At 33.5% G+C, this 15,693-nt stretch overlaps 1 protein-coding gene across 1 annotated transcript; it reads right to left on the bottom strand.

Annotated features, from left to right (window-relative positions):
* Positions 1 to 230: 230 nt before the first annotated feature.
* Positions 231 to 15,570, bottom strand: LOC132721485 (low-density lipoprotein receptor-related protein 1-like). The gene is made up of 9 exons (XM_060705797.1): positions 15,422 to 15,570; positions 11,943 to 12,021; positions 9,779 to 9,933; positions 7,730 to 7,990; positions 7,219 to 7,365; positions 5,706 to 5,888; positions 5,256 to 5,360; positions 1,142 to 1,258; positions 231 to 412 (listed from the first exon to the last, which is right to left on the bottom strand). Exons 1-9 carry the CDS (start codon positions 15,519 to 15,521, stop codon positions 231 to 233), a joined length of 1,329 nt encoding a protein of 442 aa, XP_060561780.1. The 5' UTR covers positions 15,522 to 15,570.
* Positions 15,571 to 15,693: the final 123 nt, after the last annotated feature.

Below are 15,693 nucleotides of genomic sequence, written 5' to 3'. Positions count from 1 at the left end.
CAACAAATCATTTATAAATCATATGAGCCATTTAAAAGATTTTTTTTCAGATAAAGGAAAAGGAAAAGAACCAGAACTTTCAAAATGCAACAAAACTACAACCACGTTGATATTGATTTAAATTTAAGTCACGCTGTTAATTAACATTTGTATTTCCGACACTAAATAAAGAATTTATGAAAATATTGATATTGATAAAAAGCATTAATCTAATCATTAATCTAAGTCATCTACTTACTGTCAGAGAGTTTTCCTGGAAGGTATTCAATATTGAAGTCATCGGTCGTTGGAATCAAACCTATGCAATTCTGTTCATCACTATTATCCCTACAGTCAGGGTAATTATCACACGTCAGTCGATCAGGAATACATTTGTACTCATCAACACAGAGAAATGAATTTCGGCAGGAGTCTGGAAGTGTATTATACAAAATCTTAGAAATACATTTCTAAAACATGCAGTAGTAAAAAGACATTTTCATTGAATATATTAAGACACAGTTTAAAAAGTACAAAATATTATTATTATTACAAGTGGTTGTGTGGCTTCTATAACGGATAATATATGTAAACTTAAATAAAAGTAAAATTAATGCATATGTTTGTTTTTGTTGCGTAATAGTACGGGTAATCTCCATTACAATATCCATGTGACATTTGGTTATTATTATAACCGAAGTAAGTATTTAATAAATGTCAGGGTTTATATAGGGAAAAAGATATGTAAGCGACCGGATATAAAATATAAAAAATATTTTAAAGCGGTTGTATAAAATTCATATTCTAATTTAACAATGTTCTCTGCACCCCTCATAAGTTTGATAATGAATTTCATTATAGCAGGACAGTATGTAACGTTCAGAATTGTTCACTATTAAGGGGAGAAGATGTGGAAGAAGCCGGAAGGCTCAGCCAGTAGGGGTGCGGTACGTTATTCTGAGTGTCGCGAGTTTGATTTTCGGTCGGTCTGCACTTTTTTCTAACCCGCCGACATAAATACATTAAATATAGCCACTTACATAATTTCATGTCATATTAGAATTGTACTTCAGAACTTTGACGTGCACAGGTACAAACAATTATTATGGTTTAAAAAAACAAAGTTTTCAATTGATACTGTACCACAAAGTCATATACAAACCACAATTTATTTCATCGCTATTATCAAAGCAGTCATATAGAGCGTTACATTGATTGTCTGCTGTAATGCATTGTCCATTTGTACAACGAAATTCATTGACATCACACATGCGGTAATCTAAAATCATTTTAATATTCAGTTGAAATGAAAAATAAACATGTTACCCAGTTACTTATAGTCTGATTTTATTGACCTGTCAATTTTGAATACATTATAGCACTCATTTAAATATTCGATTTCACTTCGGTTCTGTCCGTGTAGTTTACGAGAATTAATATGGAGTAAAAAATAAATATTTTGAAAAGTCACACCAGCTTAATGCTTAGGCCTGCCAAATCCGCGATAGCACAGACGGTAGAGTAATAGTCTAATATACTGGGGGTCTGTAGTTCGATCCCTACTTTTGTTTGCCGTTGTTTTAAGGCCAACTCTTTTTTTTATTTTTGCAGTATATTTTCATGAAAATGGCCGAGTGCTTCCAATATTGTCTACACATATATGAATCAACTAAGAAATATTGTCTCAATTTGTTTTGTGTTTAACGCCATTGAAACGACATTTTCTAATTTTAATCCGAATTCATTATGAATTTTAATTATGAAAGCATGTTATTTAAAAGGAGTTTAATTGCTAAATATATTAAATCAAAACGAACAACATAACAAGCAATTATAGTTCCGATAATATTGAATATAGTTATAAGGAGAAGAAAAAAAACCCTAAAAACATTGGAGGAACGCGGTCTCGATCTCACAACACGTAGGACAGTTAGAAATCATTAACCTGTAGCTTACCCTATTTCGCTATACCGCACAGTATAATTGCTCCATAGGCACAAATTATATTTAATCAAATCTCACTGAGTACATCTCACGGAAATTACCGAAAATCTTTCGAAGATTTATATATTGTGTGCATTGACCGTGTAATTAGTATGGAATTGACAGGTTAATAAAACCAGACAATACACAGGTTAAAGCGTCCTCACGATTAAGCAAACAAAATAAATTTGGGTACTTCGGGTATTAGCCAAAAAGATTAATGTTGCACAGAAAGTAGAGACTATGTACAGTGGTCAATGAACACCTAAATGAACAGTAACCCGTGACAGTATGGAAGGTTGAGGTAGCGCTGATATATACTATCTGCCTTAAAACCAGCCACTGCGTACTATCATTACAGACACTAACAGTAAAGACCCGGGACATGTCGCCATTAATGTCTGTTAAGGTTATATTTTGCATATAACCCTTTTATCTTGAGTTATGTATTCATTGAATTATACTAAATATGTACGGCAGTCTATTTTTATTATGTTTATTTTGACATATGGGACGACAATGAGATCATTATATGATGTACAATAAGGTGTTGATGTCAAAATCAATAATCATATCTTTCGGATGATCTTCACTGACTGATAAGGTTTTGAAAACCTGTGAAATGTAAATGATACTATTATATAAAGTATGAGTCTGAAAATGATATAGACTATTTTATTTTGTTTGCCTTTTCATTGAAGTAAGCTTTAGTCAAACGGGACTTGTCTTCATTATATATCATACTTCACAGAAAAAATAAGGCTCGCTCATATGACTATATTTGTTTACACTCGCTAGTTGTTTGAGACACGAATGTAAGGTACATTTTGCAAATTTTAGCTACACAAATCTTTCGGGGTTTCACTTTCTTATATCAACGGCATGAAAGTGTATGCTTCTCGAATGTCGCCCGCATTTCCTGCGAAATATCTCATAATTTTCTCAAATACGTATGTGGCAAGAATATCGCTCGATACCTTTTTTGGCATCTTTTCGGCATGATACGCGCGAAATTTATGTAAAAACGACAGTTATGAAATGTAATAAAGACAAAAGAAAAGTCAGATTAAAATAAAAGCAAATTCGAATTCCAGCGGTCAGGCATCATTTGAAAAGGACTAACCATTGGATTTGAACCCTAATTTTGTTGCAGACGACAATGTCATTTTGAAAGTTACAGGATGTCTCATTGCTGTTGCTGCAGTCTAAAAAGTCGCAACAAAGGCCTGAGAGCGACGAAAGTGAAGATTAGGATATAAAAGAGTGTGTGATTGAGGGAATTGCTTTTGATGGGACATAAGTTTGGGATGTATGAGGAGCTAATAAAGCACCTTTGAGAAATAATTGTGTTAGTGTAGTCGACCCGCAATCACTCAGCATAATGGTGGAAGATTTAGATCCTAGACATCAAAAGAGAGAAAGAAACTTCACTTATCCACTCCTATCACAAGGAGCAATCCATTTTTCAACTACAGAAGTTGTTATTATGTTAATTTTGCCATCTATTTTGCTGATTATGATGCTGAATTATTTTATGTGCGTCGTACTGTAAGACTGTCTCCGTTATTTATGTGTAGGGCTATACTGCAGGTAGAGTTTTTTCCTTTACATCGAAGGGGCATATTAAAAATTGAATTTAATTAAAAAGATTAAGGCGCGAGAAGAAGAAGTTTGTGTTTAACGCGTTAAGCCACAAATAGCAGCATTTGCTGCCGGGTACACAACCCGATCACCAGTCATTCCATTAAAGGCTTATTTTGAAGAACAAAGTGATGATTATTGAACTTCGTGAAATTTCCGTAGCGTATTAGCCATGAAGATAACTTGAAGGCATTGCACACCATAACATGCAGTTACCCCAGACAATTTGAAAAGTTAAGAGAGCCCTTATAAGCACGTAAGTACCAACCATGTATGTAAGTCGTCATCTATGTCTTAAAAAATATAATCTGCCAAAAGGTAGCATTTCAATTTTGAATCCATTATTTCTCTGAATAACACGTAAGTCGATTATTTGTTGTGTTTACTATTTTATCAAAGTGAGGTCAATAAGACCATTATATGCATCATGCAGATAACTAATGTCTTGCTGCCAAAACAAATGATCATATCTTTCGGACGGGCTGATAAAGATGTGGAGATGTGATAAAGATAAGGACTGGTACCCGACACATGTATTCGGTTAGCATGACTGACAGTCTTTCCAGTTTTTCACAGACGAATGTTGAATGAAATTTAAGAAATATAATTGTTGAAAGGTTCCCTTTATCAATTTTGTATATAATTTATAAAGACACCCCTAACAGTTGAAATATGAATAACCTTATAATACATAGTAAGAGTGATCATGATATATAGAACATATGAATATATTTGTTTTGCCTTTCCAATGAAGGTAACTTGAATCACACGGAGGCTTGTCTCCATTCTATGTCATTCTTCACAGATAAATAAAGGTTGGATAAAATGACTGTATCTGAAAGTTTGGGACCAAGTGCCGTCCATATTCTTAAGAAAATGTCTCAAATGGGCTCGCAAAGAAAAAAGAGAGTTTATTTTTTAATGGCTTTAGCTTGTCAAACTTTTTGGGACAGGGCTTTATTCAGTTTTCGGCATTCTTAAGGGCCTTAAAGTGTCCAACTTTATATCATCTGCTGCTATATTTCCTGGAAACCACAAAGAGAACGATTTGCGATAGGTTTGCAATCTATGATTCTGTGAATATATTGAGAGAAATTAAGTCAACAGATTTTTTTTATCAAAATATTGACGTCATGCGACAAGCAAACGGCGGATTGCGACTCGTGCGACGAAATTAAGAGCTTTCGAGACATTTTTTTAACTATCTCGTGAATGCAGTTCGCAAACATGTCGCTCAAATTTGCAGCCCAGTATTACAGGGGTACGAGCAAATCTTTTTAGATTTTTTGCGAATCTTTCGGAAGTAATCTGACTCGTACTGGTTGGAAGAATATTAGGGTGCAATGTTCAAATACGTTTAAATTGATTGATTGGGATTTCAGTACGAGTCGAAATAATTTTTGTTTTAAAAGGGGAGTTGCAGCTCAAAAGCCCTTTCAATTATTCAGGCACAAGCGGGTACCTGAGTAGAAACACCGACTTCCCTGAACGTAAGGGGCAAATTACTGTAAGTTACCCCCTATATGCCTTAGTAAGATATATTTTTAACTTTTTATCGTGTCAAAAATGCTTGTTTTTGGGTAGGATTCATATCAACAATATTTATAGCATAAATATTATATAATGTTTATCACTGAATTGGATTTTCCTACCGCAGATTTCATCTGTACCGTCCGAACAGTCTGTTATGAAGTCGCAAACTAGATTCGGGTGTATACAATGTCCACCATCACATGAAAATTTATAGTCACCACATGCTACAGAATTTTAAAGGTTATAATAAAACAAGAATTGTTTTGTTTGTTCTTTATAATTTCATTGCAAATCCAACTGCGTTTTCCGAAAGCAGATAATTATAATAACACAGTTAATGTTTACGGTACTGTAACAGTTCAATATCATAATAAATAGCACTTGAACCATCAAATAATCAACAAATATGATAAACACAAGGCATATCGTGATGACATATTTTCGTTAATTTGAATACTATAGTTTAAAAAAACACAAACTGAAATACGAAAAATACAAATAACAGAAAATTGACAAAATAAATAGTGAAATGAGTGCTTAAGTGACTAAATAGCAAGACAAACAAATACCACTATTGTTCTGCAAACACATGACTTCGTCCGAGGCATCAAGACAATCGATGACGTCATCACATTTAGCTAATGAAGATATCCACTCCTTGCTTTTTTCACAGCGGAAAAACGCCTCGTGTTTGAGTCGGTTTGGTAATAGAGTGTTTATCATTGTTTTGCCAGTATTCGTTAGAGTGTGATCTAAACAATTACCATAACAATATTTTCAGACACAATCATGAAAATAATAATAACATTATAGGATGTTCTCTTTGTATCATTCCAAAATAATCAATATTGTTTATTCGATAACATATTTGCCTTTTCACTAAAGGGACGTGTGGTTCGAGTAAATCTAATATATATTAATAACGAATACATCTGATGTCTTGAATAGACCGGCACGATACCGTTCGTGTTTAAATATACAAGAGAGGAACAAAAGAAGAGTGTCTAATGTTTCGTGCCTTTTGTATTTTAATTATTTTGAACTTATTTTGTGAATTTATCTTCATCACTAGCGTAGTAGCTACCTGACATCTGACCGATTACTCTTAATCATCTTAGGGATAATACAGACTGAAAGTAGTAACACCACGTTACTTCAGATGTTAAATGTATCAAATACAGAGGGTGTAGTTTTTTTGTATAATGAGACATTCTAATGTTTTCTCGCCATCCAACATTTATACGGTATAACTGAATAATCTAAATCAAGAAATTCAAGCATTAACTTACTACAGGACATATTCGAACAATTGCTACAGTGAAAATTATAAATAACGCAGACAAGGTTTTTGAAGGAACTGTAAACCTCCGATATATCTATGTTGTAATGCTTTCTTGTTTGTATGTAAGAAATGATTAGCAATTTTTGCATGCTTTATCGAAACTGAACAGGTTTTGTTTCACACTCATTAGCAGCTCTCCAAATGGATATTAAAAAGTTGAAAATCAGGCACCAACCGTTAGTGCAACACAATTATTAGAATCTTATGGATACATTTTGTGAAATGATGATAAAGCAAGCCATTCTTCTCACAATGGTGATTGTTTTAGTCTTAATGCGATGATACCGCCATTGGCTAAACGTTATATGTAAAAGAGCAGATGAAAAAGTTATATTATAAGTTTTTTTTCCTTCTCAAAATGATAGAAAATGACACTTGTTAGAAGTCGAGTTTTAAGAATTTCTTATTAAACTACAACACTTCCTTCTGCTAATGTATTTGTTGATCAAAAGAAAGAAGGCTTCAAAGAGATTTGTGAAATGTAAGTTGTTTAGAATATTTCTGTCATTAAAAAGGAAAACACAAAACAATGTAAATGGTCAACGAAAGTAGTATATACTGATCTATTCTTGGTCAACTGTAAGACGTTTATTGCTTCCATATCTGATACTGCCTCATCCTCTTTAATTCACATTAACAAATATATTTTATTGACTTCATCTTACAAAAGCAAAGACACTACATGTAAACATGAAAAAATATTTCACAACTACTTAGATAATATTCAATAATATACAAACCTGATATATTATACATGCATGACAATTCATCCGTATAGTCTAAGCAGTCAAAATTCCTATCACACCAGTTCACTTTTGGTATTGACAATCCATCAGAGCAGTTCATTCCAGATAACCCCTTTTCGGGGAAAATGGTGTTTCCTTTGTCTAAATTTTGTTTAAATTTGATAGAAATTTTGTAATTTAGCCGAATAGAAGGACAATTAATCATTTTGAAAAATTAAATTAAAGTATTTCTGATCATCTTCGAAAAAAAGAAATGAAAGAAATTTCCTATCGGCATAGAACTATATTATTGCCGCTAAACTGAAAGTCGTAATTTATATTTTTCCTTTTTTGTGTTGCTGTAAACAAATGTTGTATATTCAAGTGAATATTATAAGTATAGTTCCGGATCGAAAAAAAAAATACTTTCTACTCTCATTATGTAATAATATATTTTGTTAGAAAAGAATCAACTCAGTTTATCTTTGTCTTTTTATGATAATCAAAACAAAAATAAATTATTTACCATTTAAAAACAAAAAGCACGGCTCCCGCAAAGATTTGACCGGGTCATTAACGTAACACCAAGGAATATCATTTGAAGGTAATTCTATACACAGAGTCGAATCGTTTAAAGAAATTCCCAAAGAAGAAAACTTCTTGTCAAAATCAACTTTAGCTTCGCCAGACAGGTTTCCCCAATTTTTACAAGTTTTACCAGAGTATGGTGAGGCAAAGAAGTCGTCTGTCCTATATACACTTGTACATTCATTCTCCTTGATATCGTCTAAAATGAATAATTATTAAATGTCATAATTGTATTACATTGAAAAGACATTAAAACATCATTTGAATTTACGATTATCTGACACGCACGAAGTGCATTACCTCCAACAAAGAGTAATCCGATAGTAGTGTGTTTTATTCTCTTACACAGTTTTGTTATAACTTTTTTCATGTAGTCATAATGATGTAAACCTAAAAAACGGATCACATATTTAACCCTAGGCACTGACATAAAACCTAACCAGTTTGAAATTTATCTTACAACTCTGCACTCGCACAACATATTCTAATGTTGGACCCAATAACAGAAGAGAGAAGAGAAAGTTTAGGTGAATATAATCATTCAGTTATCAGAAACGAAGAAATCAGTTCTTTCGTTCTCAGTAGAAGGAAGAATGTAGTTTTTTCAATAAATTTCACGAAATTAGGGTTTTTAATCCTAATGTGCGAAGTAAAACTATCAAAATATTCTACTTTCAATATATTCAATTGATATGAAACTATTGTGTTTAACAACTTTATACTTTTTAAAAAAACAAACTTCAATTCACCAGATCACCGATTTTAAATCACTTGTACAGTGGACTATGTACATGAATTTTGAAAGAGATTTTTTTCAAAAACTGTAACATTAAAACATTCTTGTTGCACTAATTTGTTAAGAGTATTTTAAATTAACGACGTGACAGTTTAATCAAAGCATTGTTTTCATATGAGAGCAAACAAGTTTAGACTTGCAAGAAGGGAAAACATATTTTGAAAATATTACAACACATGTATTCACAAAAGCAATATTACTACTTTACGGTACTAAACATTCAATTGTTTAGAATTTTATTACACTGTAATTTATTAAGTCTCTTTAGAAAAACAAGCACATTCGTTAGATTTATATCCCCGCCGAGTACTGGTTATTACTAACACACAAACTGAAGACATAAAGCTTTATTTATATATCTATCATGGCATAAACAGTAATATTCGTTGTACTTGATAAATATTCAGGACAATAACAGAGCCATAACACTGCGTTAGATAGTAATATCTTGACATGCCGATGAGATGTAAATTGCCTTTGTGTATCAATGGTTGCCATAAAGTTTTGTTGAAATCATTACAGCAGTTACAAAGAAATTGCAATATTTCCCTATATGCATACTTCATAACTAATCAAGGGCCAAAACTCTGAGTTAAAGTATCTGTCCGGAACAAGGCGACTATATGCACATCTCTTGGTATTGAAGGTTCCCATAAAGTATCGTTGAATTCCAGCCAGTAGTTACAGAGAAGTAGCACGGAAACGATTATTGCTATGGTTGCATAGGCCTACTGCGTAAATAATCAAGGGCCATAACTCTAAAGTGTCTGACCGGAACAAGGCGATGATAAACACATCTCCTCTTGGTATTGAAGGTTCCGACAAAATTTGGTTGAATTCCAGCCAGTAGTAGCAGAGAAGTAGCGCGGAAACGAAATTCGGACGGACGGATGGACGGACGGACTGACGGAAGGACGGACGTTCCAACATTTTGGCTTTAGAGGCTATTTTCTTTGTTATTTTCTTTGTTTTCTTAAGGGCTACTAGCCCTTAAACCTTTTGATCACCGAATGAATCTATTGTTCTCTTTTGTTCTCTTTACTGTTATATAGCCCCTAAACCCAAAATATTTGCTCGGACAGACGGACGGACAACGCCAAAACAATATCCCCCGATCTATCGGGGGGATAATAAATACTTAGTTGGTATGACTTGTTGAACTGATATTTAAAACAATATTATAAATTATACTTTTTGTATGAAACTCATCTTCAGAAAATGGTTTCTCGCAGATGAAAAAATCGACCAAATCATCAAAACAATCTACTGTCGACCAAAGATTGTTGGTGTTGAAAGTCTCGAATGACATATAAGTACAATCTCCAGTTGCAGGTTGTCCGCTTCCCCTACAAAATCAAAATCAATCCTCAATTTAATCATATCATATCAGCAATTGACCGAAACACAATCTGGCAATTATCATAAATATCAACTTTTGTAATAACAAACTAGCATATTAAATTACTATCAAGAGAAACTGTCACATACACACACGCACGTACACACGCACACAAAAACTCACACACGCGAGCGCGCGCACACACACACAAAACACAAGAAACAACCATCAAAATTGGGTTGAACATATTGTCTTATATGGAATTATGTCATCTTACTGTCACAGAATACTCCACATTTATATAGGACCATATATATAATCAGAAGAATTTTTTTAATCAAAATATGTCATTGATGATATAGCAAGGACAACAAACATGTCATGGTTGAGAAATGTTTACTATTTAGGGAAGAAGATGTGTAAGCGGCCGGAAAGCTCAGTCGGTAGAACCGCGGTACGGTTTTCCGAGAGTTCCGTGTTCGAATACCGGTCAGGGTGCACAGTTTTTCACCCTGTGACATTTGGCGCCCAACGGCCGACCATGACTGAATGAAGCATTTTTTCACCCAGTGACATTTGGCGCCTAACGGCGGACCATGACTGAATAAAGCTCAGTAGACATTTTCACAAAAAATCTTACGATTTATCTTAAGTTTTTCACTTACGATAATCGTAAGTTAAATCTTAAGTCATTTTCACAAAGCCACTCGTTTAACAAGTTAAAATTTTATCTTAAGATAAAAAATTCACTTACGGTAAATCTTACGACAAAAACATCCCTAGCAACGTTCATTTGATAGTGATGTGCATGCTCTATATTTGATTCCGGTTTTAAAATCAAGTAATCAAGAGCTTGAAATATCCATTGAACACAATCAAATTTCAATAAGAACACAAAAATGATTCAAACTGATATAATTTATATCTTGATTGAAGATAATTATATATATCTAAAAGATTCAGAAAGAAGGTCTACTATGTTATTAATAAATAAAAAGGTACCACTAGTATATGCTGGCAATGAAATCGAACTCACCAATTGTACAAATTATAAGTTTTCAATAATACTACAGTCTAGTTCACATTTAAGCTATTCATAACCCTCTCCATCGTGACGTCATCAAGTCATGACGTCACAAATGTATATGTTGAAAATTAATTATACCTCAATTTGTGTTATTTATAGCATACTGTTTGCTTAATATTTAGTTGTCCTCCAACTTTTTGTTTGTTTTTATTCAGTTTAGGTAAGAGATACACGATATTTTACCTTTAAGAGAGAAAAAATTACACTTACGAACGGGGAAGACCTATCGTAAAGTTACGACAGATTTTGCACTTAAGATTTTCTTAAGATTTTTTGTGAAAATGTCTGCTGAAATTCGAGGACGAATTTCAATATAGCAGGGGAGTTTGTCACATTTCAGAATTGTTCACTATTCATGGGAGAAAATGTTTTAGTGGCCGGAGACCTCAGTTTGAAGAGTTGCGGTACGGTTTTTCGAGGGTTCCGGGTTCGTGTTCCTGTCAGGCTGCACATTTTTGTCACCTGTGACTTTTGGCGCCCAACGGGGTACCGTGACTGTATAAAGCTCAGAGTTTAATTCACATGCTCTGTAACTCTGTGAAACTTGAGGACGAATTTTACTAAAGCGAGGGAGTATGTTACGCTTCAGAACTTTTCACTATTTGGGGGAGATGTGTAAGTGGCAGAATAGCTCAGTAAGTAGAGTCACGATACCGTATTCCGAGGGTTCTAGGTTCAAGTCCCGGTCAAGCTACACATTTTTCTCAACCTGTTCCCTTTTGAATTATGGAACAATTATTTAAATTGTTCACTGTTGTTAATTCACAGGTAAACAGCATTCATTTATCAAGTTGGTTAACGATTTTCATTGCAAGTGTTTGCCATTTAGCTTTTGCTTTGCTTGTCTTGGGTGAAACATTTTATAAACAGTTTGATATTTAAACTTATTTGGTTCAAAAATTGTTTTTAGTATAACAATAGATAATAACCAAGCACTGAAAGTAACGCTGAGATCATTAATCCAGTAAAAACTCTTCCTCCTTCGTTTCTCTTTAACTCGCCGTAAACCTTAAAAAATTAGAAAAAGGCATTATTTAAAAGTAAAATATAATATATTGCAATTTGATATTTAAATATAGTTATAATAAAATAATGTTTTCAAATGTTTCAATGTACAAATTTGCTATGTGTATGTGGTTAATTACTTAATATATATTTCTTTGTGGCGAAACATTTTATTTCTTTTTCATGGGCATTATAATAATAATCTTAAAAACAACTCTTTCCAGCGCCAACTATAAAATGAGTTTTTATGAAAATAATTGACAAGTTATAGTTTATTACAATTTTATTAAGTTAATGTCTTTGACATTTAACCTAATGATTTTAAACTCCAAAATAAAAGAAGACACCTAAGGTATATTCCTACCAATTGTAAATTCCTTTTTTTTCCCACTGACTGGCATTAAAAGAAATTAATTTGACCATTTTCATTATGATTCAATAGAAAGAAGTTGGTGTGAGCAAGGTGTAGACTTGAACCAATCAGTATTGATTTATGCTTCAGTTGCAGCACAACTATATGGCGTAGTATAAACCCAAGTGACGGCGAAATGATACGTACGTGGTTTACTTTTTTCAAACTTGACACTTTCTGTCATTTTAATACCCTTACATTAAAATATTGATCAAGTTCTTTATTTACAATTTGCTTCACTTTTACATTGTTAACTGAATTGTAACCACAGAAATGTTTGTTTATGGTTTTGACGTAGAACCAGATCAAAAATTCTCGGAACCTTGCTTTTGATGTCAAACTATTTTCACTTGGATTGAGCTTAAACATACTTTTGTGAATTTCAGTCACAGTTTAAAACATGAATAATCAGTACTGACAAAAGTGTGGAACCTACATTCTTAAATGTCAAACTTTACGTACAGAGGAACAATGTCAAATTCACTTTTGAATAGTATTTTCAAAACAGAAGTTAACATTTAAACAAGAGGGCCACGATGGCCCTGGATCGCTCACCTCACACAACCGCACCCAAGCAATGTCTAAAACAAGCATCATGGCCAAGATTGATGACAACTGAGTCAAACATGTGATCTATAGTGTGTTATAAAGATTTTTCCATATTTGGGCAATGTGACCCTTATTTTTGACCGGACACGACACATATTCAAACTTGACCTAGGAATCATCAAAACAACCTTCCTGACCGATTTCCAGGATATTAAGATCAAAACTGCAGCCACTAGAGTGTTAAAAAGATTTTCTATGTGACCTAGTTTTTTACCAGACATGGCCAATCGTAGCACTTGACCCAGAAATCATCAAAACAACCTTCCTGACGAATTTCCAGAATATTTGAATCAAAACTGCAGCCACTAGAGTGTAAACAAGCTTTTTCTATTTTTAGCTCCTGTGACCTAGTTTTTGACCTGAGATGACCCATCTTCGAACTTGACCCAGGATCATCAAAACAACCTTCCTGACAAATTTCCAGAATATTTGAATCAATACTGCAGCCACTAGAGTGTTTACAAGCCTTTTCTATTTTACAGCTCCTGTGACCTAGTTTTTGACCGGAGATAACTCATCTACGAACTTGACCTAGAAATCATTAAAACAGCCTTCCTGACAAATTTCCAGAATATTTGAATCAATACTGCAGCCTCTAGAATGTAAACAAGCTTTTTCTATTTTAAGCTCCTGTGACCTAGTTTTTGAACCGAGATAACCCATCTTACAACTTGATCTGTATTTCATTGAGACAAACATTCTGACAAGGTTTGATGATGATCCAATTAAAACTGTGACTGCAAGACTGTTAACAACCCAATTGTTGACGACGCACGACGACGGACGCCGGACATAGCCCCATCACTATACCACACCTTGACCACTTCGTGGTCAGGTGAGCTAAAAAGTTAAAATATTTCCAAAATGTGCGGAGCAAAGTAATAAGTGTTAAGCAAAGCACGTCGACAATTTTTTGAATATTTAAGTTTAACATCGTCAGGAGGCCAAAGTCCGGTATCATTTTGTCTGACTTCTTTGTAGATGGGCCAGATCAATTGCTTTGTATTTTGCCCTCTGCTGCAATGTAAGGTACAACTAAAATATATATGGGCGCTTGTCGGAGTGGCGCTTTTTTACATCTGAATTAATAGCTTCAATTTCCGGAGCATGTCGTGACCTACACAGTGATTTTATTTGGTTAGAGGACCTGTTACACGAAGGATAGAGTTCTTATAGTAACTTGTCAGGAGTTTTTGTGATAAGTGTCACGGAGTTCGTCGGAAAACTGTCGTATATACAAGAAAAACCCTTTTCAAAAGTCGTAATTGAATAATAAAAAAACGCTTAAACGTGTCGTAATTAAGCGCAAGAAACAAACTGGCAAGAACAAAAGTTATCATAAGAACTCTAGCATCTTCAAAGTAATCACCAGAACTCCAGGACATTTGAAAACTCGGGTGTAAATTTGTTAGCCGGGGCTATATGTTTTCAATTTTGCATTATAATTTGGTAATTTTATGTATCAGAAATAAACAGGTCAATAGGTGCGAATTGGCAAATAATTTGGAACTTTTACTCAAAACTAATAGGTTTTTTTACAAGAGGCGATGAAAAATGGCATATGCATAGGTTTTTGACACATGATACAAGATGTACAATCATTAAAAGTTAATTTAGTACCTAAAACACGCTTTTAAAAGATGAAAATTATCATTTTGACAAGTGTTTTTTGTAGTTTATACAAAAGTTATCCAACGAACTCAGTGACAGTTATCACAAGAACTCCTGACAAGTTATCAAAAGAACTCCATAACTTGTCTAAAAGTTCCTCCCCCGTGAAATTGCCGGTGTAATTGTTTGGAAAGTTGCCTTTATGTCAATTTAAGCAGTAGTAAAAGAAGCATGGCTACAAGATACAGGGATGCTATAGATAAAATACATCAACACAACAACAAAATTCCAATAAAGAAACACTTTTGCCTTCAAACGTTGAAGCTTGATACCTTAATTAATTCTGCGATGACAATTTCGTGATGGAGGGACATAAAACATGTTTGAAAGAACTGACGCACGGACGAACATAAATACGGGGATAATAAATTGAAATGCTATGTCTTTTGAGAATACTATATTCCTCGTGATATAGTAGGCTAGAGAGCCTTTCAGTGTCGTTTAAGTACATGTATTACTATTTCAGGGTGATTAAACAAATCCTTCTTCGTGGTTTTAAACATTGAATTTATTGTACACGCAAATCAAGAGGAGTATGTTGAGAATATCGTAAATTAATGATTTTAAAGTGTAAAAACTTGCTAACATGTTAAATGTCATTTACTCTAAATCACCCCTCTATGTGAAATTTCAAGCATGTAACTTCAAATCAAAATTAGAATAATGATTAAATTATTCCAAAAAACATTACATTTTTGAATAAAGATTTACCAATAAATGCTCCTGAATTAGTATGCTCATCTACTCCATGCTTTAGCATCGCACGTTGTTTATATAACTGACTTCGAAGTAAGAACTGGATGTAAGTCATTTCTTTTTTTGATGTTATAGTGACAAGATGTTCATTGCGCTCAAGGCAATTATTGGGCGGGCATTTTTCCCATAAAAATTTTTTTTTCAGATGATAGGAGTAGCATTTTTTTTAAAAACCCTTGACAAACTAAGATAAAAAACAGTTAGAATTATTTTTTTTTTGGAAAAAT

The sequence above is a fragment of the Ruditapes philippinarum genome, unplaced genomic scaffold (genome assembly GCF_026571515.1).
Source record: "Ruditapes philippinarum isolate M1 unplaced genomic scaffold, ASM2657151v2 ctg13368_1_1_1_1, whole genome shotgun sequence".
Lineage (NCBI taxonomy): Eukaryota > Metazoa > Mollusca > Bivalvia > Venerida > Veneridae > Ruditapes > Ruditapes philippinarum.
The sequence above is the reverse complement of the archived record's forward strand: the minus strand, read 5'-3'. Positions and strand labels throughout refer to the sequence as shown.

Bases quoted from the DNA above. Each gene is read 5' to 3' on its own strand.
- LOC132721485 (XM_060705797.1), bottom strand. From the start codon at position 15,521: ATGACTTACATCCAGTTCTTACTTCGAAGTCAGTTATATAAACAACGT. The intron at 5,889-7,218 runs GTTTGTATATTA...GTAATTGTTTAG, and splicing joins ATGCATGTATAATATATCAG to ATCACACTCTAACGAATACT. The intron at 413-1,141 runs GTTTGTATATGA...ATACACTTCCAG, and splicing joins TAGCGATGAAATAAATTGTG to ACTCCTGCCGAAATTCATTT.